Genomic DNA, 24,216 nt, shown 5'->3' with positions numbered 1-24,216 from the left:
GTGATACAAATGTGGATGCCTGTAAATATTCCCATTCCAGAGATGCTAGCTAGCTCAGGTAGTTTTTTTTTTTTTAAGTTCCCTGGGATATTTTAATGTCCTTCCGAGGTGCAAAACAACTGCTCTAAACAGTTATTTCCAGAGGGTCCCCAGTATCACTAGGAATGAAGGCTCCCTCCAGCCTCCACCCTTGGGTCATAATTCATTTGACCTGGATATTCTATTTCTACCCTTTAGTCCTTGTTTGGTTTCGAGCTCCTGCTTTAATTCTTGTTTTGTTCTGTGGTTAATTTGGATCTCTTTATGCTCAAGCTCCAAAAAAAAAAAAAAGAACTTCTACCTGTAATCCCAGCTGCTCGGGAGGCTGAGACAGGAAGATTGCAAGTTCAAGGCCAGTCTCAGTAACTGAGTCAGGAGGCCCTAAACAACTCAGTGAGACCTTGTCTCAAAATGAAAAATAAAAAGGTTGGCCACTGGGTTAAATCCCCAGCTACCTCCTGCCCTCATTCCCCCAATTTTTTTTTCCTAAAGGATTTTGGAGTTAGAATTTAAACTACTCACTCCCTCTGTGTCTAAAGTGCATACTCTGTGAACTATAGTTGATTCACAGCTGCTCACAACTTCAAGTGAATGACTTCATGGCCAAGAATGAAGATATAAGGAATTAAATCCTCAGTTTTGTCATAAACCTTGCATGATATTTTTATTAGGGAAATTATCATTGAGAAACCAAATGTTGTTTCACTGGAAATACAAACTGTAATGACTAGGGAGAGGCAGAGACAAGAGCTATAAATGAAGGATCTGAGCTGCTCATTTCACATAAGCTTCCTAGTTCCTTGTGCAACCACATCAGTCTCTCCAAGAGCCAGGTAAGTTCTTCTTTTAGCTAACTTAAGACTTCTGTGTTTTGAGAATATGAATGTTTATCAATTTGAAAGAAGTACTTTTTATTGTGCATAGACTTTTCTTTAGGCGGCTTTATTTAATTCTGGCCTGCATGACCATAACAACGTATCTTCATCTTATTTTTTTTAACAATACTTTTATTTTATTTATTTATTTTTATGTGGTGCTGAGGATTGAACCCAGGGCCTCACCGTGCTAGACAAGTGCTGTACTGCTGAGCCACAATCCCAGCCCTCTTCATCTTGTTTAACCTAAATTAATTCATTTTATTTCTGAGTAAAACCTATGAGGAATTCCTATAGGAAACCTGAGGTTGATATTGAAGACATAACAGTTTTCATAGGATGTCTTAGCAGAGATAAACATCTCAGCTTCCCAAAATATGTGCATTAATTTATTTTGCATTTATTTTATTCTTGTTTTCGGATTCTTCTTAAAGCCTTTGTTAAATAGTTATAAAGTTGCTGGTGATTAAAAAATGTAAAAAAAAAAGCATGTTCTACTTTTCTGTTAGAGAAATATTAGTTGATCTTTAGAAATTCTTATTATTTTTTGTGCTGGGCATGGAGGTACATGCATAATCCTATACTCAGGAGGCTGAGGCAGGAGGATCCCAAGTTTGAGCCCAGGCTGGGAAACTTAGCAAGACCTTGTCTTAAAATAAAAATAAAAAGGGCAGAGTACCCTGGGATTCCAGCCCCAGTTCTGAAAAAAATAAGTGAGATAACAAAAGTAATATTTACCAAACAAGCCTGAAACTACACAGAAAAAAAATCAAATAAAAAAAGAAAACCTCCCCGCTCCACCTAATAATCTACTCCTAGAGATGTTTCATTGACCTTCCGTGAAAATTTTACCCAGAGTCAAGTTTTCCTGGAGCTGGGGTTGGAGTTTAAGAGGTCGCTGTTCTCTGGGCTGGATTCTGGCTCAGTTGAGAGACAGACAGCACCAGCTACAGGCAGGAGTCCTGGCTTCGTTGTGGTCCAGGCTGCTTGGACTTGAGGCCAGTGGGGATTCCTCTGCCTCCTGGACCCTGTGTTGCTGCACAGGCTGGGCCTGGGAGGACAGAGCTGGGTTTGCCTGGAGAAGCCAAGCAGGAGGAGGGAGGAGGAGGAGGAGGCGGTGGGGGGCAGAGCAGGCAGGTTCTGACAGAGAACAAGAGAGAATTAAACCATTAAGGCGTTAACTGCGAGCTACTAGATGGTGTCAGACTCCAGGTGACTCACATCTCCCATCAGGAGAGGCCAACAGAAGGGTAAGAGGTAGCCAGCCATGACCTGGACCCAGAGGGTGAGAATCCCCATTTTCTGGGTCAATGCAGGGAGAGTTCCCGTGGCACCCAGCAGTTCAGTCCACTGACTGCTGTTGCTGTTCTAGATCTCACGGAAACCAAAACCGCCATGGAGTCACTCAGTGCCGCAAACATTCATCTGGGGCTTGATCTTCTCAACGAAATGAGGAAAACAAACGATGGCAACATCTTCTTTTCCCCCGTGGGCATCTCAACTGCCATTGGCATGCTCCTCCTGGGGACACGAGGAGCCACAGCCTCCCAGTTACAGAAGGTAGGGGCTGCCTTTGCTTTCCACGCACAGGTTGTGTCTGGGGACCAGCCTTTGAGAATCACCTTGAAAACACGCTCATCTCGACCTGTAAGCCAGGAGCAAAGCCCGTGAAGACAGGGAGGAATTTCAGGTCCGTCAGGGAAGTTCTCTGCCCTCTCCAAATGCCATCACGCCATCTGCTCCTTGATGCTTGACATTCCTTTGGGTGGGGGCTGCGTGAGTGGCCTGTCCAAGTCACTACTCTCATAATTCAAGATAGAACCTGAAAAGCAAAAAACTATTGGGAGAAGTGACATCATCATCACCTGACATAAATGACACCAAAGACGAATGCATGAACGAATACGTGCAAAGGCTGCTCTGAAGGGGTCAGGGGCAACCTAGACCTTCTTATGACCTTAGCAAGGGGATAAATGTCACCTGTATCCATGGAGGTCTTTTAAACAAGCATCCACTTTCCCCTGACTGATTGTTTGTGAGGTTTTCTCTGTTCTGACCACTGCAATATTTTCTCCCTATCAGGTATTTTATTCTGAAAAAGACACAGAAATCTCCAGAAAAGAGGTTGAAGAAAAAGAGGTGGGACACATGCTTTATAATCGTCAGTTTGGTTACTTATTAGGTGTGGGATCACTGGGGAAAAGGCGTGGGAAAAGCATGAAAGAGGAAACATTTCACACTTATTATTATCAAGCAATAATAATCACTGTAGGTAAATGATGTTACTGGCTGTATTCATCCATTTTTTTGTGGTTATAACAAAATAACTGAGGCTGAATAAGTTATAAAGAAAGGAATTTCTTTATTTAGCTCACAATTTTAGAAGCTGAAAATCCACATTGGGTGGCTCCATCTGTTTGGCTTCTAGTGATAACCCCTTCGATGCATTACAGTGAGGTGGATAAGGAGAATAGAAACTGTTGCATGCAGAAAGGACCAAGTTTGCAGGCTGACCTTGCTTCATAACCAACCCACCTCAAGAGTACTAATTCGCTTTGTGAGACTAGCATTGATCTTTTCTGAGGGCAGTGCCTCAAGCAGTCTAACCACTTCTCACTGGGTCTCTTTAGTGTTCCACCACCTCTTAATATCACTGCATTGGGGACTAAGCCTCCAGCTCGTGAACTCCTAGGGGACAAACCACTTCAGAGCCAGCACTAGATTATACAACAACAATAAACACTTAATATTAAGAAGAAGCATTAATGAACAATGACCTCTGTGAGCGCTATTGGGCTGAAGAGCCCTCAGAGCAGAATGGATGGGTTTTGGAATTAAACACGTTTGGGTTCAAGTGCTGGCTCAGGCACTTAAGAACTATGCTACTTTGAACGAGTCATTTATCTTCTTTGGCCCTCTGTGTAGTAGCAGTAGAGGATCTGGAAAACACTGCTAACTCACCGGTGGTGGTGGTAGTAGCAGGTGAGACTATCACTGAATTTCATTCATGTTTTGGAACTTATTTAAAAAAAATATTAGCACAGGACCATTGATCTCCTGGAGTCTCCCCAGCTTCAGTGTTCTAGCATGCCTTGCCCAGTCTGCCCAAGTATGGGGAAGGATGATGGCCATCAGGTCAGGGATGATCAGAGCTATCAGGAAGGGCATGACTGCTCTGATGGCAGTCGGTAGTCCAGCCCCCTGCCTTCGGAAAATCCACTCAAATCAGTAGCACTATGAGCTGTTCATTTCATAATCTCAAAAGGTAGGTTGATTGTGTGGCTCATTTGCAAGGACAGAGAGTCAGGCTTCCTTCCAGGGTTTGCTCAATAGGGTTAGGTCAGGCGGCTGATAGGCTGTGCACTCAGCTGAGGCATGTAGTTGTTTCCAGAGCACATTCCCTCCCAAGCACCACAGTCCCTGGAGAACCTTTATGTCAATTAGGCAAAGACACGTTGCCTTGAGAGATGCCCCTCTCCATGGTGAAGGGCTTGGTGGCCGGGTGGGAGTCGAATCCCAGTTTTGTGTGGACACAACCCATACGACCCTGTGAGGCAGCTCTGTCCCTTCTCCAGGATTATTTCGGGAGCCACAGAGGTATGTGGAAGAGTGGAATTGCTGATCAAAAGGATATTAAGACAGGAACACATAGTAGGGGCCATGGACTCTGATCTCATGAATAGATGGAGAAACAGATAAGCAAAGTGATTTGCCCAGAGACAGGCTTGACGTGTACCATTTGATTACCACGTGAAGTCAGAGTATTCTGAACCTTGCTTTTAAACACTGATGATAAAATCTGAAGACATATTTACAAAGGCATCGGGAATAATACAAGTAACACCCTCTAATTCCACCTTCCAGTATAAAAAACATACTATTACTAAATTCCCTGGTGCCTCCTAAGTACCTTCTCCGAGCACAGCCCCTGGTCTCCTGAGAGGGGAGTTCTGCTGCCTTGAATTAGGTGTTCATCATTCCCATATACTAGCGATTTCATTGCGTGTAGACTTTTTTGTTCATTATTCTTTTGAATAACTTGTTTTGTATTCAGCATTATGTTTACAAGATTCGACTATATTAGGTGGATATTTGTAGCCCCAGTTGATTCATTTTCACAGGTCTTTACTGATTTGTTCTACTGATGGGGACTGACTGACTTCCTTCCTTCTTTCCTTCCTCCTTCTTACTATAAACGATGCTGAAGTGACCCTTGTCAGCTCCCTGGTTTGCCAGAGTGAGGGTTTGTCTAGTCCTAAACTAAGCCGAAGTGGGGCCATTCAAGTGTCTGTTGAACACTTGAAATGCATTTAGTTTGAATTGAGATGAACTCTAGGTATAAAATACATGTGGGACTTGAAGAGCTTAGTATGAGAAATGAATTATTATTTTATATATGTATCATCTGAAAGTAACATATGATATTTATCATATATTAATATGCAATTAATTTCATATAATTAATTACATGTAACTGACAATATGCAATTGATACACAACTAGTAATTATATATTAATCAATATGTAATTGATATTTTGTACTGTTTTGGAACATTTTTGTCACCTAGGAAAGAAATGCCCAAACCATGAGTAGTTGTTCTCCATGGGTCCCCCACCCCATCACCTAATCTCCACCCTGGGCAGTCACTAATCTACTTTCAGTGTTCAAACATTTGCTTATTCGGGACATGTTTTTTTTTTTTTTTTTACATTCCTCCTCTCTAACTATAATTACGTATCCTTTGGCCAACATCCCTCTTTCCTTTCCTCCCCTTAAACACCTAAGCCATTCTACTCTCTACTTCTGTGAGAGCAACATTTTTGAATTCCACATATGAGTGAGATCATGCAGCATTTGTCTTTCTGTGTTTGTCTTATTTCACATAATAGTCTCCAGGTTCTTTCATATTGTCATGAGTGACAGAATTTCATTCTTTTTATGGCTTAATATTATTTCACTGTGTATATATACCGTCTATTATTTATCCATTCATCTGTTTCTTCTTACTTTCAAAAACATGGTTACTAGAGAATTTAAGATCATATATGTGTCTCACTTTTGTGGCTTACCCTATATTTCTATTGAATATAATGTGAACCTGAGCAGCACAGTGTTTAGTTTTATTAAATATTACTAAATTGTTTGCCAAGGGGATTGTACCATACTTATACTCCTCAGCAGGGTATACAAGTTCATTTCATACGATTGTGACTTAAAATCCTCCTGACTTTACAATTCCCAGTCATCTGTAACATATATCTATATTATCTGTCTCTACTGGTGTTCATATGACGTTTGCCTTGTTAATTAAGTGAATTATATCAATAGAATTTCTAATGGTAAGACATTTGTTCAGTTGTGAAATAACCAACTTGGTCATGGTATTTTAAAAATTATACATTGTTGGATTGAACTTGCTAACATTTTGTTAGGAGTTTATAAATGACATCATTTGGCAACATTTTTATTGTATTGTTCTTGTTCAGTTTTGGTATCAAAGTAACACTAGATTCTTAAAATGTGGATTATTTCCTCTTTTTCTGTTCTCTGAAAAAAATTATATAATTCAGAAATTCATCTAATTTCTTGGGTAGAATTTGAATTAAAACTCTTTGGCCTAGTTTTTTTTTTAATTAGAGAATTTCTTTAATCAGACATATTTTGATTCCCTTCTCATTTTTCTTTTTGTGCATTTTATAGATATTTTCTTTTTTTTAAAGGGTAATATTTTATTGTATGGATACACCACATTTCTTTATTCATTCATTCGTTAATGTATATTTGCATTGTTTCTTTTTTTATTAGTTGCTCAAAACATTACAATGATCTTGACATATCATATATCATACATTTGATTCAAATGGGGTATGAATTCTTAATTTTTCCATGTGTACAGATTCTGGATCACATTGGTTATATTTTCTTTATGGTTCTCATTGCAATTACATAATACAACAATCTATTATTTTAAGCTGATAACCACTTAACTTCAATCACATGTAAAACTGTTACTTTACATCTCTGTCTCTTTCTCCTTTAGTGTATCAATGACACAATTTACCTCTTTTTATATTGTATATTTATCAACAGATTTATGATTAATTTTATGCTTAAAAAATTCCACAGCACATTTAAAAGTGGTTTGTGCAGATATATTTTGATGCTATAGGATCTTACATTTATATATATACTTTTACCAGGAAACTTTATGTTTTCATAGGGTTTGTTGCTCTTTATCATCCTTTTGCTTAAACTTGAAAGACTCCATTCTGCATTTCTTGTAGGCCAAGTCTGGTGGTGATAAAGTCCCCCAGATTTTGTTTATCTGGGAATGTCTTAATTTCTCATTGGTTTTTGAAGGACAGTTTTGCTGGAGATACTATGGTTGATTTCTTTTAATATCAAATATATTATCTCACTTCTTTATAGTCTTGAAGGTTTTGCTGAAAAATCCTCTCGTAATTGAATCAAAGCTTCCCTATATGTTGCAAGTTGCTTTTCTTTTGCTGCCTTCAAGATTCTCCCTTTGTGACTTTTGACAGTTTGGTCATGTTGTGCTGCAGTAGAGATCTCTTAAGCTTCATCCTAGTTGGAGTTTTTAGTTTTTTTTTCTTTTTAATTTTTCTTTTAGTTGTTAATGGACCTTTATTTTATTCATTTAAGTATATGCAGTGCTGAGAATCGAACCCAGCGCCTCAAACATGCAAGACAAGCACTCCACCACTGAGCCACAACCCCAGCCCATAGTGGGAATTTTTTGAGTTTCATACTCATATATCCATTTGTTTCTTTAGATTTGTAGCCATTATTTCTACCAACAGACTGATGGAATTTTCTCTTTTTTTTCCTTCTTTGGCTCCCATGATGTGTGTGTTGTTCCACTTAATAAAGTTCCATAAATGCCTTAGGCTCTCTTCACTTTTCTTCATTTTCCCTACCTCTCCTCTGTACTGGTGACTTTGAATGACCTGACTTTCAGCTCACAGGCTCTTTATTCTGCCTGGTCAAGGCTGCTGTTGAGTTTCCCTAGTGATTTTCTTCAATTCAGCTTTGGTATTCTTCAGTTCCAGCATTTGTTTGGTTTTTCTTCATCATTTCCATCTTTTTGTCAATATTATCATTTGGTCCATGCACTGTTTTCCTGACTGTGTTTAGTGGCCTCTCTGTGCTCTGTTCTAATTTATTGAGTGTCCTCCTGCTGGTTATTTTGAAAATTCTGTCAGGTAATTCATCTAACTTTTTCTTAAAAAAAAAAAAACAACTTTTTTTTTTCAGTTGTAGATGAACATAATCCCTTTATTTTATTTGTTTATTCATATGTGGTGCTGAGGATTGAACCCAGGGACTCATGCAGGCGAGGCAAGTGTTCTACCCCTGAGCCACAACCCCAGTCCCATCTATCTCTATATCTTCAAGATCAGTTTTTGGAGATTGTTTCATTGATTGAGTTTTGCTCTCTTGTTTTTTGTATTCCTTGCTATCTTTTGTTAGTTTTTGGCATTTGAAAAATTAGCCACCTCTCCTATGGTCTGCTTTAGTATATGGAGTACCTCCTTCAATTAGAGATTCTAGAGACCCTCAAACATTTTCAGGGGACTTCTCAACCTTGTGACATAATCTGTAAGAGGTTTGTTGTTTTTTTTAGTTGGAGCGCCCTGTGCTGCCTTTCTGTGCTACACTCTACTGGCCTTTCTGTTCCCAGGTGCAAACAGGTCATCCACTTCAAAACTAAAATGCCCTCTCTTTGCATCCACTGTGATTTTAAGCAGACAGATATCACTAAACAGGCAATGAGACCATTCTCCTCTTTGTTCCAGAGATGTGTTCGGGGTTAGCTGGCCCTGCCATGGAACACACTTCAGCCCTCAATCAGAAAATGGATGGATCCTGTAGGAAATGTCCAGAAAAGCTGATTGTTTCCCAGAGACAGTGATAAATCTCATTTTAGTTCTATGTGTAGTTCTGAAAAATGGCTACTTATTCCATCTTATCCACTGTCTGTCTAGAACAGAAATTTCTAAACTCTGGCAGATAAGAATTATCTGGTGGGAATTATCTACTTCTCTTAGGTGCCTGGAGTGTCGTGGGCAGATAAAAACAGTGTATAAAACATAGTAGACAATTGAGACCAAAAATGCAACCTGAGTCAGAAAAGAAAGACCTGTGGTGTTGGGCTGGTGGACAATGCTTCTCTGTGGAGCTGAGACTTGTCATGACTTACAGGATCATATGATTCATGTAGAAGCTAACTGACATCTAGGGGCCACAGGGAACCCACAGATTGCACTCAAGGGTGCCCACCTGAGGGGAAGACCCAGTAGCTGAATCCTCTTGAAGGAGAATCTAGGTTTGCCTTTGCCCAGATAACCTATTGAGTTTTTGTCTTGATTTTCAAGATTGAGAAGACAGAAGAGATCCATCACCAATTCCAACAGGTTTTGACTGAAATAAGCAAACTCACTAATGATTATGAACTGAACTTAGCCAACAGGCTGTTTGGAGAAAAAACATTCCTCTTCCTTCAAGTAAGTTTTGCTGTGTCCACCACATCTGTGAGTGTTAGTTTGAATGGCCAAGTGACCATCAGGACTGTGGGTCCTGGGGGTGTGTCTCCTAAGTTGGCTGCTTGGCTTTACCCACATCACTGATGGTCTGTGCCCCAGACATTTATTTTTAACTCTGGCATTCTGAGCATGATTTTTGCCTTAATCCTCTTGCATCTGCATAAAATTGTGTGTGGAGGCATTTAAAGTGATTTTCCAGGGAATTCAATGTTTTTTTTTTTTTTTTTTAACCTTAATCATCCTAATCAACTGGTACTTTTATTTAGACCTGTTGGTAATTGACAAATTGACTATTAAACTCCTCTCTATATCTTTCCTGTTTTTCCTAAAGAAATACTTAGATTATGTTGAAAAATATTACCATGCATCTCTGGAACCTGTTGATTTTATAAATGAAGCTGATGAAAGTCGAAAGAAGATTAATTCCTGGGTTGAAAGTCAAACAAATGGTAGAGTATGGGGGGTCGTTGGTCATACAAAGACTTCTTGACTGTCTTCTGTGAGTGAAGCCCTGGGCTTGGTTCTGCATGGGAGCCAGGTGGACACTCTGGGAGGGGCTTGAGATGGGTTTTGCAGGGTTGAACAGGCAGGGCTGGGCGTAAGGGGAGGACACTGCAGATAGTGAAATGGACACAGCAAATGGGGAGACTCAAGGGGAACCAAGGAGGGGACCGTAGGAAGCGGCTGTGTGGAGACCCTTGGAGGACTCTTTGCGCACGGCTGTGTATTAGAGTACCATTGGGGTTCCTGGACCTGGGCTCCTGCCTCTCTTGAGTATATTCTTTCCTGCATATCAGAACATCTCTGTTTGTGTCTGGGTCCCCAAGTGCAAATGTCACAGAGAGTTCCCTTTCCCTTTGTTACATGAGAAGCACACAGCTCTCCATCAAGACCTGTCTCTGCTACCTACAGCTGGGGCCACCTGGGCCTCATCTCCACTTGGGAATCATTCAGGGATGATACAATGCTCAGTCCCATCTACATCAGAGAATTGGATGAATTCCTCTCCCCATTATCCCCTTCTCATTCCCTAGTATGGGTCAAAAACACGAGAAATACTGGAAAGAAAAGTTAATGTGGAGATTCACTTTGGGAAACAATAGCTGATATTTAGCATTTTTTATTCCATTTGTCAGGGAGATTGCTGTTATTACAGAATGCGCCTCTTTTTCATGCTTCATTTAAAGAAAGAAACTTAAAATAATCAGAATATAAGGGTCTTTCAAAAGATTGGCTGAACAGTGTTTTCAGAATGTAGTGTGGGATGGACTGAACCCAGAGCCCAAAATATCAGTTCCATTTTTCATAGAATAAGCAATCTCTCAACCTCAGGTAGGAGCCATATTGACTAGGGAAGAATAGTTGCACACCAAGTGCTTATGATGTGCCAGATAGTGTTTGAGGCTTTCTACCTATTAAGTCACTGACTCCTTCCAACAACCCTGTGAGGCAGGTTTTATTCCTATTTTACAGATGTGGAAACTGAGGCACAGAGAGCTTAAATAACTTGCCCAAGATTCCTCAGCTGATAAGAGGCAGAACTGGATGCCATCAGAGGCAATCTGACCCCAGAGCCGGGACTCTTAACCATCAACCTCAATTTATCCAGTGGGATAAATAGGCGATGGGCAGAGTGACAACCTCCCCACCGATTCTGCAGCGAACGCATTGTCGGCAAGGCCTTCAGGTGCTGACCTGGCTGAATTTTCAGTAATCAGTCAAGGCTGTCTGCTTCCTATCTGCCACACATACCATCTTTGATCTGGAAGATGGACCAATCTTTCCTTTTTTTTTCTGTTGGCAGAAAAAATCAAGGACCTGTTTCCAGATGGCTCTCTTAGTAGCTCTACCAAGTTGGTGCTGATAAACACAGTTTATTTTAAAGGACAGTGGGATAGGGAGTTTAATAAAGAAAATACCAAGGAAGAAGAATTTTGGCTGAATAAGGTATGGTTCTTTATTTACGTGATGTGCTTTCACATGGAGTATAAGATCTGAAGTCATATTTGAGCAAACATACACTGATGGCAAATGCCCTTCTGTGACTGATCTTTAGCATCATTATTATCTGATTACTTCAGTGAGCTAGCTTGTTGCCTGTGCCTTTGTCTAATGCCTTTTGACATCCTGTGCTCTGTTAACTTGTTGCAGAATACAAGTAAGTCTGTGTGGATGATGGAACAGCACCATTCTTTTAGTTTCGTTTTCCTGGAGGACTTGGAGGCCAAAATCGTGGGGATTCCGTATAAAAACAATGACCTCAGCATGTTTGTGCTTCTACCCAACGACATAGAGGGTCTGGAGAAGGTAAACCCCTTGGTCCCTACTGTGCTTTCCTTTCCTAAGTTTTTGCTCCCAACACTTGTGCTCCAGGAGTCTGGAAGCAGGTGTCTGAGTAGCAGCTGGTGCCTGGTGGTGTACACTAGATCATTTCTCCCTCTCTGCAGCCACAGTGGAGCTCTGCAGGGGAACACTAAATGGTATCAGGCTCACTGGGAATAACCAGTATTCAGATTTTTTGGGGGTGAGCTAAAATGAACATTTAGGATTCAGTAAGAGTTCTAAAGATTCCACGACATGGATCCTTTTCTTGGGAAAAAAAATCACATACACTCATTTACAGCAAATTTTCACCCACTTTGCAGTAAAACGTGAATGTGGCTAATGTCCTGAGTTCTGGACATCAGGAAGGCTTCGTTTCAAATCCCTATTCCTTTAGTAGCTTTCTGACCACTGACCCTTCTTACCTTTCTTGAATCTCAATGTTTTCCCAGGCATAAATCAGGCTTTATGGTGCTTAATATGTAGTGTTGTATGATTAGGGAGATGGAGCCTTGAATGGGTGGAGGGTATAGAAAGCACTCAATAAATGGTAGCTGCTGCATGGTTAAATACCAGATTTAGTCTGTGCTGTGAAACTTTGCTAGTACCATTATAAGATGGAAATATTTTGGGAGAGCCAAGTGGCAATATGTATGAGTTCTTTAAGAGTATTCATTCTCATATTTAAAAATGTAAGTTATAAGAATTTCCCTAAGGAAATAATTCACAAGATAAAAATTGCCCTTCTGAGTCAAATCAGTAATTTCAGCATTGAATACATTAGGATACCCAGGTAGAAATTCATAGTACCTACCGTTTTTAATATTTGCAGTATGTATCAGCATCTTTCATAATGCCTGGTACATACTAATGTTTGTAAAGTGAATGAAGAGATGAAATGTATCAGTTTGATGGGAATATTTTCTAGCAATTTGAAGGTATTTAGGGGAGATATGCAATAGAGTGAAAAACTTAAATTACATAAAGTAGACATTCACTGTGATTGTAACTGTGTAAATATATGTGCACATATAAAGACTGGAGGAATTGGTAAAAAAATGAAATACGTATCAAGTTGCTAGAATAAGACATGACTTATTTTTAATCTTTAAAAATTCAATAAATGGTATTGAGTTTTCCCACATACACAGATAATTTAAGGAGAGAAATAGAAATGCCTGCTATATAGTGACAGCAGCAGGGTAAAATGAAGTTTCACTTGTATTTATTATGAAAACTATTCATTTCTGATACAAATCAGTACCTTGCCGTTTTAAATTTTTATCTACAATCATGCCAATCTGCTTTCCTCCCCCCTCTTAAAAAACAGATTATAGATCAAGTCACTCCTGAGCAATTGATAGAGTGGACCAGGCCGGAGCTTATGGAGGTCAGGAACGTGAACTTGCGCTTGCCCAGGCTGGAGGTGGAGGGCAGTTATGAGCTGGAGCCAGTCCTGGCAGCCCTGGGGCTGGGCGTGGCCTTCAGCGAGAGCGACGCCGACTTCTCGGGGATGTGCGCGCGCTCGGGGCTGCAAGCGCAGAGGTTCCTGCACCGGTCCTTCGTGCAGGTCACCGAGGAAGGCGCGGAGGCCACGGCGGCCACCGGCATAGGTTACATGGTCTCATCGGCCGGGGGCTGTGAGCAAGTCCACTGCGATCACCCCTTCCTGTTCTTCATCAGGCACCGCGGGTCCGACAGTGTCCTCTTCTTTGGCAGATTTTCTTCTCCCTAAGAAAGTCGCGGCCAAGACCTTGGAGATCAGGAAGCAGTGTTGGGGCAGCGGTAGGATCCTGGAAACCGTCTGTGTCTTGAGCTGCTGGCCTTCCAATCCGAACATTAAACCGGTGATTTAATGACGTAATAATGTGTATTTATGACTTTCTTTGAAGGTGAAACGTCCTTTTGTTTGTGTCCTGCAGAATGTGAATCAGACCCAAACTCCTTGATACTCCCCAGGGGTTTCCTTTGGAAGTAAATGAACTTCTTGTAAAGTCTTGTGCATCAGTGGGGAGAAGGGGTATCTTGGATAAAGAGAGTGGATTCTTCTTGGGATTTTAGGGGTCTCTTTGGTTCCAGTATTTTGGCATATTATACAAGTAAAATACGACAGTCATTCAATGTGTGCATTCCTTGATTCTTTTCAGCAGATATTGTGTAAACTGCATACAGCGGAGGGAACTTAGAAACACATTAGGGAAAAGTAAATTAAAATACAAAAGCCAGAGTATTGAATGAAACGATATTCCAGAGAGAGAATTTCCTTGTTTTCACCTTCCAGTCAAACATAATCCACTGTTATGTTCCATAAACATTTTGATATTGGAAATGCATGTAATAAATTGAGGAGATAAATGTTGCAGCCATCAGTACTCCTACATTGTCATTTTTTTTTTTTTTTTTAGGTTTTGGAAAGTAAAAACTTGAAAAAACTTTTAGAAGACTAGCTGTCCCCATTTATGTATCTCTGTTATATTTTTAGTGAGACATAAGTATTACCCAATGGTTTTTTTTTTTTTTTTTTTTTTTTTTTTTTGTAGTTCTGGGGACTAAACCCAGCTCCTCTTACATAACAGGTAAACACTCTACCATTGAGCTCCATCCCTGGTCAACAAATTTTTTTTTTTTTTTTAAGATTCTTTTAAAAAAACTTGGAATCTTTTCTGGTGCTCTTCATTGTAAGCTTGTTTTACTTTTATCAGTTTTTAGTTAGATCACCTTACTGACTTATTTTTCAATAGTCTTGTTGAACTATAAATTACATACCATAAAATTCATGTACATTGTAAATTACAGCTAACTGATTTTTGGTAAATTCCCAGAGTTGTGCATCCATCACCAAATCTAGGTTTGGAAGATCTCCATTACCCCTAAAACACTTTCCTCATGCCTGTTTCCATTTCCAGCCCCAGGCAGTCACTGATTGGTTTTCTACGTTTATAATTTTTTCCTGCATTTCATATAAATGGAACTATACAATGTACATTTTGTGTGTCTTCCTTCGTTTGCATAATGTGTTTGAGTTTTATCCTTTTTGAGCAGGTATTGATGCTTTTAAAAATTATTAGTACATTTTAACTACACAGAATAATGGAGTTCATTGTGGCATGCATCGATTCTTAATGCATTTTTATTGCTGAATATTGTTCTGTTTTGTAGAAAAGAGGCATTTATTTATCTAGACACCAGCTCATGAACCTTTGGCTTGGTCCCACTCATTGCCATTATGAGTTATGAACATTTGTGTACAGGTCTTTGTGTGAATGTAGGTTTTTGTTTCTTTTGGGTCTATTCCTAAGGGTGTCACTGCAGGGTCATATGATAATTTGTTTAGCTTTACAGAAACTGTAAACTGTTTTCTAGTGTTTGTATTGCTTTACATTCCCACCAGTAATGTATGAAGTTCTAGTGTCTCTACATCCCTACCAACATCAGTGTTTTTATGATTACAGTCCTTCTAATGGGTGAAGGTGGTATTGATTGACATTTCCATGATTAATCAAGTTCATCATTTTTATGTTAGTTATTGGCCGGTTGTATGCCTTCTTATAATCTAATCATTTGTTTATTTTAAAATTAAGTAATTTGTCTTCTTCCTGTATTATTGAATTAAAGACATTTTTATATACTTTGGCTATAAGTCCTTTATCAAATCTATGATGTATAAATATTTCTTCACAGTCTGTGGTTTCTTTTAGTTTTAATATTAAATTAAATTAAAAATTTAAATTAAATTAAATGTTATTTTTCATATTATATAAAAATATAAATAATATTTTTATTTATAATAATAATAGTTTTTAAAGATATAATTTACATATCACAAAATTTCTAATTTAATGTGCACAATTCAGTGGTAGGTACATTCACAGTGTCATGCAGTAGAAACATTTGTTATCTAATTTTAAAACACTTCTAATCCTCCACAAAGAAACTCCATATCCACTAACCATGATTCCCAGTTCCTCCCTGCTCCAACTCATGGAAATCATGATTCTACTGTCTATTTCTCTGGATTTGCCTATTCTGGACATGTTATATTAATGTCATAATTTTTCATTTAGCACAATACATTCAAAGTCCATCTAAGATGTAGTATGACTTAATATGTCATTCTTTTTTAATTTTATAATTTTTAGATGTTGTTGGACCTTTACTTTATTCATTTATTTATATGTGGTGCTGAGAATCGAACCCAGTGCCTCACACTTGCTGGGCAAGTACTCTACCACTGAGCCACAACCCCATCCCAGTATGTCATTTTTTACTGTTGCTAATAATACATTGTGCAGATATGTCAGATTGTGTGTATTTGATCATCAGTTAATAAACATTTGTGTTTGACTTTTTGGCTCTTAAGAATAATACTGCTAAGAATACTTTGTGTATAACTTTTTGTAAGAATGTCTACACTTAGGAGTGGAATTGCTGGGTAATATGCTATTTTTATGTGTTTCATTTTGAGGAGCTGCTAAATTGATTCCAGTGTAGCTGCAACATTTTACAACCCCAGGGCAATGTATCAGCACTCCAGTTTCTCTGCATATTTTTCTCCCCTTCCCTTCCCTTCCCTTCCCTTCCCTTCCCTTCCCTTCCCTTCCCTTCCCTTCCCTTCCCTTCCCTTCTCTTCCCCTTCCCTTACTTCTCCTTCCCTCCCCTCTTCTCTTATCCCTTCTCCTTCTCCTCTCTCCCTCCCCCACCCCGCCTCTGGAGAGAATTATTAAATTTTTAAACTAACTTAGGGAGATCAGATGTATTTCTGGTTTTGAGTTTTTCTGTCCTGGAGCATAGTACGTCATTTCATCTGTGTCTACTTTTATGTCTTTCAGGAATGTTTTCTGATTTCTCATATGGCTTTTGGATGTTCCCTTTTGAGCCTATACCTGGGCATTTTTTCCTTTTGGCTGTCATAAATGGCATCTTCCATTTCTATGTACAGTTAATTGAATAATGAATTTGTTTTATGGTTGATTGCAGATCTTTTTTGATAATTTTGATGATTAAATTTCTGGTCTCTTGTGGGCTGAAGATTTGGAATTCATGGAAAGCTGTCAAGGTGAGTTCTGAAAAAACCTTCTCCAGTCTGTTGCTAGTGTGACTACCCAGTACCACAGCAGCACCTCTATGAACCCCAGCACCTTGGTCCCAAGCAGCATGATTACTACAAAGAATGGAGTGTTTTGAAAGATAGCTTTTCCATGCATTAGGTAGGTGTGCAAACAAAGCCTGGTGGCACACACCTGTAATCCCAGTGACTGGGGAGGGTGAGGAAGTAGGATTACAGGTTTGAAGACAGTGCCAGCAACTTAACAAAGCTCTGTCTCAAACAAACAAAAAATAACAAAAAAGAGCACTGAGGATGAAGTTCAGGGGTAAAGCACCCCTGAGTTGAATCCCCAGTACCAAAATAAACCAGAAGGAGTTTGCAATCTGCTCTGTGGAAGAAAAACAGGTGGTTCTGGAAAGATGAAGAATCCAGGTGAAAGGGTTTTCACAGCCAGGTTGTGACAATCCAGTCACCTAAATACCTATGGTTAGTTAAAACAGGTTGTGTCTTTAAAGACCATGGATTATTGTTGGTGTGAATGTAGATGGATGCAGTCATTGTAGAAAATGGCATGGAGGCTCTGCGGAGATAAAAAATGGTACTACTGTAGGACCCAGCAGCTCCTCTTTGGGGTATAAACTGAGGGGAATGAAATTACCACCTTCAGAAGATACCTGCACTCCCATGTTCATGGCAACCTCAGATGAGCACCTCTTCCCCGCCTATTTAAAAAGGCAGGGAAGAAAGAGAGGAGTGATTCATCGGAGCTGTTAGTAATAAGCCTTTAGGAAGCGCAGTGACTCAAAATGCAATAGGGATTTGCCAGCAGGTACACAGACACCGAGGGCTGTTGCCAACCACAGCTCCAGTCCAGGCCTTTATTGGCATTTTCCCACCAGCCACAGACATGGGGCCTCTTCAGTCCATATCCCCAAGGTCTCTTTCACTGGGCTTACAAGGGGATCTGGGCATCTTTGTGAGTGGTAAAAGGTTGATATTAGAAAAAAGCCAGGAGATACAGTTGGGTAACATGCTATTTGGCAAAAGCAGAGAAGCTTCTACTTAAATCCAATCTGAGTGCTAACTGGTGCTAATCTGGTAAATTGCCAATCATAGTACAAAAGGTCCTCAACTGGTCACATGGCCCATGCCTGCCCAGTCATGGTACCCATTCAGCCACACAATTTGCCCAGGGATGTGGAAATGGGTCCTGGAACTTCATGTAGACATGAGAGAGAAGTTGTCTTTCTTTGATGTAATAAAAGGAGAAAATCTCAGAATTAAAGCTTAAGAAAAATTTCAACGTGAATAATGGTTTTCACATAAATCTCTTGTTCTCATTTGAGATGATATATGAATTAATGGTTCAAATTTGTTTCAAAATAGTTAAGCTTGGTAAGAATTCAGTGCAGTTGATCACATTATATGCCTCAGAATATATTTAGAAATGAACACAAACTCATCTGAATGACTTCTGAGCTCCAAGAATAGAGGAGGGAGAAAAAGACCCACATGACTGAGAATCAGTTCTTCATGTCTGCAGTCAGTTGGGACAATGGAGTTTTGACTTCTATGGTGCTGAATCACATTGATAGAAGTATTTGGGTCAGATGTAAACTACTGCCTATGTTACATTCTTTGGAAACTCTCAGCTTCTGAGAAGAGGGCAGAGTGGCTGAAGGACTGGGTTGTTGTTGTGGGTAATGACAGAGATCTGACAGGGAGATGCTTCTGAGTGAGTTCTCTGAAATCAGATTACCTGAATTTGACTGCCAGTTCTACCACATATTAGCTGTGTGACTTTGAGCAACCATACAACCTTCTCTATCACAATTCCACATCTGTAAAACACAGTGATTACCCAATAAAATAGTTACTTACTGACCTGTTTTGGAGATTAAATAAAACTTTTTTTGTGCTTAAGAAAATGCCTAGTATTTAATAAATGCTCAATAAATATGAACTGCTGCCCTTTCTCCTTCTCTCTACTCTTGCTTGACATCTTCTTGATCTTCATTCCCCTGTTATTGTTTATAGTAGTTGAATATAATAGTTTCATCAGTTTACTTCCCATCAGGAAAGAATTGACATATTTAACTGGGATTTTCAACAAGAACTATACCTTTTATGTGGTATTATTTTAGATTTACAGGAAAGTTGCAGATACTACAGTGGATTTCCTTATACCCATTCCCAGTTTCTGTTTTCCCTAATTACTATGGTACACTTGGAAAATCTAAGAAACCAACATTGGTGCATCACTGTGGCAAGCAGAATTCCAAGATGGTGCCCAGGAGTGAAGGGCCCTGGTTGGTGTACACACACTTTCTCCTGGTTATCTCATCAAACTCTAATGTAGGTGTTGCTGGGAAGGGACTTTGTGAAAGTCAAGAAGATCCTTGGTCAACTGATCTTAAGATGGGGAAATTATCAGAGTGGACCTGGCCTAATCACGGGAGACCTTTTAGTCTTGGTCTATATATCAGAGGCAGGGAAGTCAGAGAGATGCAGTACCTGAGAGGGATTTGGCAAGAGTGAAATTCTCTTATCCAACTTTAGGGTGGAAGGTGCCCTGAAGTATTCTGAGAGCAGTCTCCAGTTCTGGGAGATCTGCTGTTGGCAGCCAACAAGGAAACTAAAACCTCTTTCCTGCAACTGCAGAAAAATGGACCCCAAGGAGCTTGGAGTGTGTTCTTCCCCAGGCCTCTAGAGGGAGCACAGTTCCCGAATATCCTGATTTCAGCTGCGCAAGACAAAGGGCAGAGAACTTGGTTGCAATGTGCCTGGACTTCAGACCTCTAGAACTGTGGGCTAGAAAAAGCATGGTAATTTCTTCTGTAGTGATAGGGAACTATAGCTATCACGTTTCGTTGCACTGCAGACTTCATTCAGATGTTACCTTTGTTTTCCTCATGAATGTGCCTTTCTGTTGTAAGATACAGTTCAAGATATAACAACATATTAAGTTATCATGTGTTAGGTTCCTGAGTCTATGACAGTTTCTCCATCTCCTTGTTTTTCATGACCTAAGGAATTTTGAAAGGTACTGTCTTGAATGTGTCTGATTAATTTTCTCAAGATTAGTGGAAAATTTGTAAGAAATCTGTAAGAAACTGCCCAGGTATCCTCCAAAGGGGACATTGTATCATTTTCCATTCCTAGCAGCAATGTACATCTTCACAAGGTTGAATCTGGTCAACCTTTGCCGTCATGCTGGAATTCTCAGCAAAATTCTAACTTTTACATTTCCTATAAGACTAATTATTTTGAACATATTTTCACATACTTATTAACATATGTGTATCTTTTTTGAAGTGTTAGTTCAAATCATTACCCATTTAAAAATCACATCATCTTCTTATTAACTCTTCATTGTTTTGAAAAATGTATTCTGAAGTAGTACAAGTAGCCAACAATGATAAAATGTCCAACATTTTTAGCCCTCAGGGAAATGCAAATCAAAACTATGCTGAGATTCCATCTCACTCTGGTCATGTTTTTCATCTAACTGTACAGATCTGCGGTAGTAGAGTTCCTACCCTGTGGACTTATAGTGTCCTTGAAGGTTTCTAGTACCTCACTGTTAGGGGGAGAGAGATAATAACAACAATCAATGCAAACTATAAACAGAAATGACATAATCTGCTATTGCCTGCAGTAAAAAGAGTAAGGCTTTGCAATTTTGAATGCTGAACTGGGAGAGAACAGAAGTGAGGTAGGAGGTGATAATTATGAGAGAGGAGGAGAGAAAATAGAAGGAAAACATTAAAGGAAGAGTGAAAATGAGAACAATAGAAATTGGCTCTTAGCAGAAGAAAAGAAAGAGAATCAAGAGAAACAGAAAGGTGAGAGAAAAAGATATAAACTAAAAACTTTAAAAAATAAAATTGAAAGAATACAAAACAAAATGAAATGGTCTCATTAATCCTCCTAGTTCTCAAAATACTGATCCATGAAATATAACTGCCTTCAAAAAATGCTGGAAATGAGAATAAAGAGACAAATATGAATTTGTATAAGTGTCCATGAACTATCAGGTCACAATTGAACAGAGAAAATAAAAAGAAAAAATAATGTCCATGAAAAGCTAAAGAATTGTTTTCACTGGATTCAAAGGATTCTTGGCTTCACTTATCAGCAGTTAGTTGGGGTTGGTGCAGTGTGCAAGGAAATCCTGTAGGTGGAGCTCCTGGAGGCAGGGCTTAGGCTTAGGTAGGCTCCAGGCTCTTTGCTGAATGCCAATTGGCCTGGAGATTTTCAATCAGTCTACCTCCAGCACCCCGTACTTGCTGGTCCACACTGGAAGACTGTAACCCAGGGATCTCACGGGGGATCCATTAGTGTGGTGGAGGAGCCAATCTTAAGTCCCTCTGTCACCTGAAGACCCCACATTTCCTGGTCTCTTGGGTTCAGTCTCCAAACTCTATTTCTCCTACTCCAAATTTTCTAATTCAGGCCAGGTGCATCTCTCCCAGCCAGCTGGTCCTGCAAGCAATTGGATTAGAGGGATGGGGAGAGCCGGGTGAGTTTCCCCCACCAGTATTCCCCTGTGTAAACCTCTCTCCCTGTTTGATTTTCTCCTGGTCACTTAGGCACACTCTGTGTCATGCAGTGTGGGTTTACCAGGTCTGTATTTAGGACTCAGCCCCTGCTTGCTCCCCAGCTGCTGGCCTCTGAGCTGTTGCTGCAAAATGTTTCTTTCTTGGGTCCTCTGCACACAGCTGGGACAGAGGTGGCTTCTTTCCTGCACAAGGATACTGTGTTGCAAGCCTTTCAGGTTAGTCTGGCAGTGTTTTTCATCTCTGAATTCTCTGAATCCAGGCATCTCTCAGGCCTCCTAAAAATGTGGGTTCCTTTAATTTTCTCATCCCTCCACTTTGTTCATGGGGGTACCACTCTGGCTGGTGGTGCCCATGGAGGTGGCAGTGGTGAAGGTGCTGGAGATTTCTTCCTTATTATATGCAACCTCCCAAGTCCCCAATCTGCTTTGAATGTCCAGAATTAATTTCGAATAAAGTACCCCCACCTTTTTTCACCCACCTTGCTGAGAAGCTGCCTATCTGCTCTCTTGGTTTCATGCCATGGAGTGTCCCAGAAAGCGACCTCTATTCTGCCCTCTTAAAATCCTCCTGAGCAAGAGTTCTTTGTGAGATACATGGAGTACATTTTTAAGGTGTTTTTTGAAGGGCAGTTTTAAATTTTGATGAGATCCAGTTCATTATCTTTTTATTTTATGGTTTTTACTTTGTCAAATCTAAGAAAACTTTGCCAATTTCAATTATGCCATGATCTGTATTTTTTTTTTGTAGAGTTTTTATGGTTTCAGGTTTGTATTTAGTCCTATGATCGATTTATTCTGAATATTTTTTGAGTGTGTGTGTGTGGAATAAGGGTTGGAATTACCTGTTTTTCATATATTCTTTTTTTTTTTTTGGCATGATCAATTGCAAAAACTCCTTACCCTATTGGGTTAATTACCGTGGACACTTTGTGGTATGTAAATACATGGGCCTATTTCTGTATTGTCTACTTTCCTTCTCATCTTTATGATTATTTCAACTCCCCATGATCCCTGATAATGGTCCTTTTGCTGAAGTTTGTCTTATATCAATGTATCCACTCAAGTTTCCAGTGATTAGGATTGGCATAGTTTTTATCTTTTTATATTTTTATTTTTGACTTAAATGTGTGGTTACTTTCAAAATAAATTTTAAAATACCCAGCTTATAGTTGGATGTAGTGATCTCTCCATGGAGGATAGATGGATCCCATCTACTCAAAATCAGTCAGCTGCTGTGACTGGTGATGCTGCACACACACCAGGACAGTAAGAAAGGCTGGTACTTGATGAGTGAGACTTTCTCTGGAGCTCGGGACAGGCTCGCTAGTGGGCTTGAGGGAGCCAGGAATGGTCAACTGGTTTTGGCTTTTATTGTGATTAGGATTGGTCCCATAGTGAGGGTGTCTGAGACCACTGGGCCTGCCTGGTTTGAACTTCCCATAGGTGCCATGGGAGGGAGCTCTAGGGCTTTCTTACTAGCCAGATGGGGCTCAAAGGAAAGGAAGGAGGGTAGAGTTTTACCCTGTTTGCAGTCAAACATCAAACAGGGGGCCAGACTTTATTGCACTGGGCCCTGCTCTGTAATGCAGTCTGACGAGATACCTTTTAAATGGTGTTTAGACCATTAACATTTACTGTGGTCGTTTTGGTTGGGGTTAAAGGTACCATATTGCCATATATTTCCTGCGTGTTTCAACTGTTCATTGTTCTTCTTTTCCTGGCTTCTTTCTGATTATTTTTAGTATTCCATTTCATTTCCCCTTTTAACATATCTATGGTTGCTTTAGAGTTTAAAATATGCATATATACAACAATTGTCACTATTATGTATAATTATAGTACACGAATAAAACGTTTATTTAGTTTAGTACAGGTTACCTTTAAATAGTATTACACAAGTAACTTTTAATGTGACCACCTTATGGCAGTGTACTTCCATGTTATCCCTGGGTCCTTGGTGCTATGGTAGTTATAGATTTTATTTTTAAAATTCTTATTAATTCCATAGTATGTCACTACTCTTTTGCTTTAAAGAGTTCATTATCTTTTAAAAGTAAGCAAGTGTCTTTTATGTTTACTCACGTATTTACTATTTTGGTCCCTCTTCATTGTTTTGTGTAGATTTAAATTTCTATTTAGCTATCACTTTTTCTACTGTCTGAAGAAGTTTTAGGGGGAATTCATGTAACTCTTGATCAGCAGTATGCAGGCAGCCTGGCCGTTCAGGGTGTATGTAGTGAACTCACAGGGCTACACCACTGCAGGCCTCTTATGTTGTTTGAGGCTCCAAATTCCTGAATGGAAACATGAAACAGAAAGTCCATCATGAAGTTTAAACCTGTGCTTTTCAGTAGGGGAGCCACCAGCCCAATGTGCTACACTGTTTAAAATGAATTAAAATGAAGCATTCGGTTCCTGTGTTAGGTATCTATTGGTACCTAAAAGTTGCTGTGAATGTAGCAGCTGAAAGTGATAGAGAGTTGTGACTTGTGTCTCCTGTGGGTCAGGATCTGAGTAACCTGGCTGCATGCTTCTGGCTTAGGGTCACTCCCAAGACCATGACAAACTGTCTTCAAGGCTGCTGTGACCTCAAGACTCAACCAGAGCTAGACAGTTTACCTCCATGCTCACTCCCGCACCATTGTATTCCTGTCTCAAGATGTATCATCAACATTTTATTTTATTTTTTTCTTTTCATTTAAAAAAATTTTTTTTTTAATTTTTTTATTTTGGTTATGAACTCCCAATTTTACCCCAAATACAGATTGCAGAATCACATCGGTTACACATCCACATTTTTACATAAT

At 39.6% G+C, this 24,216-nt stretch overlaps 1 protein-coding gene across 1 annotated transcript; it reads left to right on the top strand.

Moving 5' to 3' along the window:
• The first annotated feature begins 826 nt into the window (after positions 1-826).
• LOC114081996 (serpin B13-like) lies at positions 827-13,856 on the top strand. Its single transcript, XM_071602585.1, has 8 exons — positions 827-872; positions 2,287-2,474; positions 2,997-3,053; positions 9,312-9,440; positions 9,811-9,928; positions 11,284-11,426; positions 11,631-11,786; positions 13,132-13,856. The coding sequence occupies exons 2-8, from the start codon at positions 2,310-2,312 to the stop codon at positions 13,534-13,536; spliced, it is 1,173 nt and encodes a 390-aa protein (XP_071458686.1). The 5' UTR covers positions 827-872; positions 2,287-2,309; the 3' UTR covers positions 13,537-13,856.
• Positions 13,857-24,216: the final 10,360 nt, after the last annotated feature.

This window comes from Marmota flaviventris, chromosome 16, assembly GCF_047511675.1.
Source record: "Marmota flaviventris isolate mMarFla1 chromosome 16, mMarFla1.hap1, whole genome shotgun sequence".
Taxonomy (NCBI): Eukaryota; Metazoa; Chordata; class Mammalia; order Rodentia; family Sciuridae; genus Marmota; species Marmota flaviventris.
Note: the sequence above shows the minus strand (reverse complement) of the source record. Positions and strands in the feature narration are given on the sequence as shown.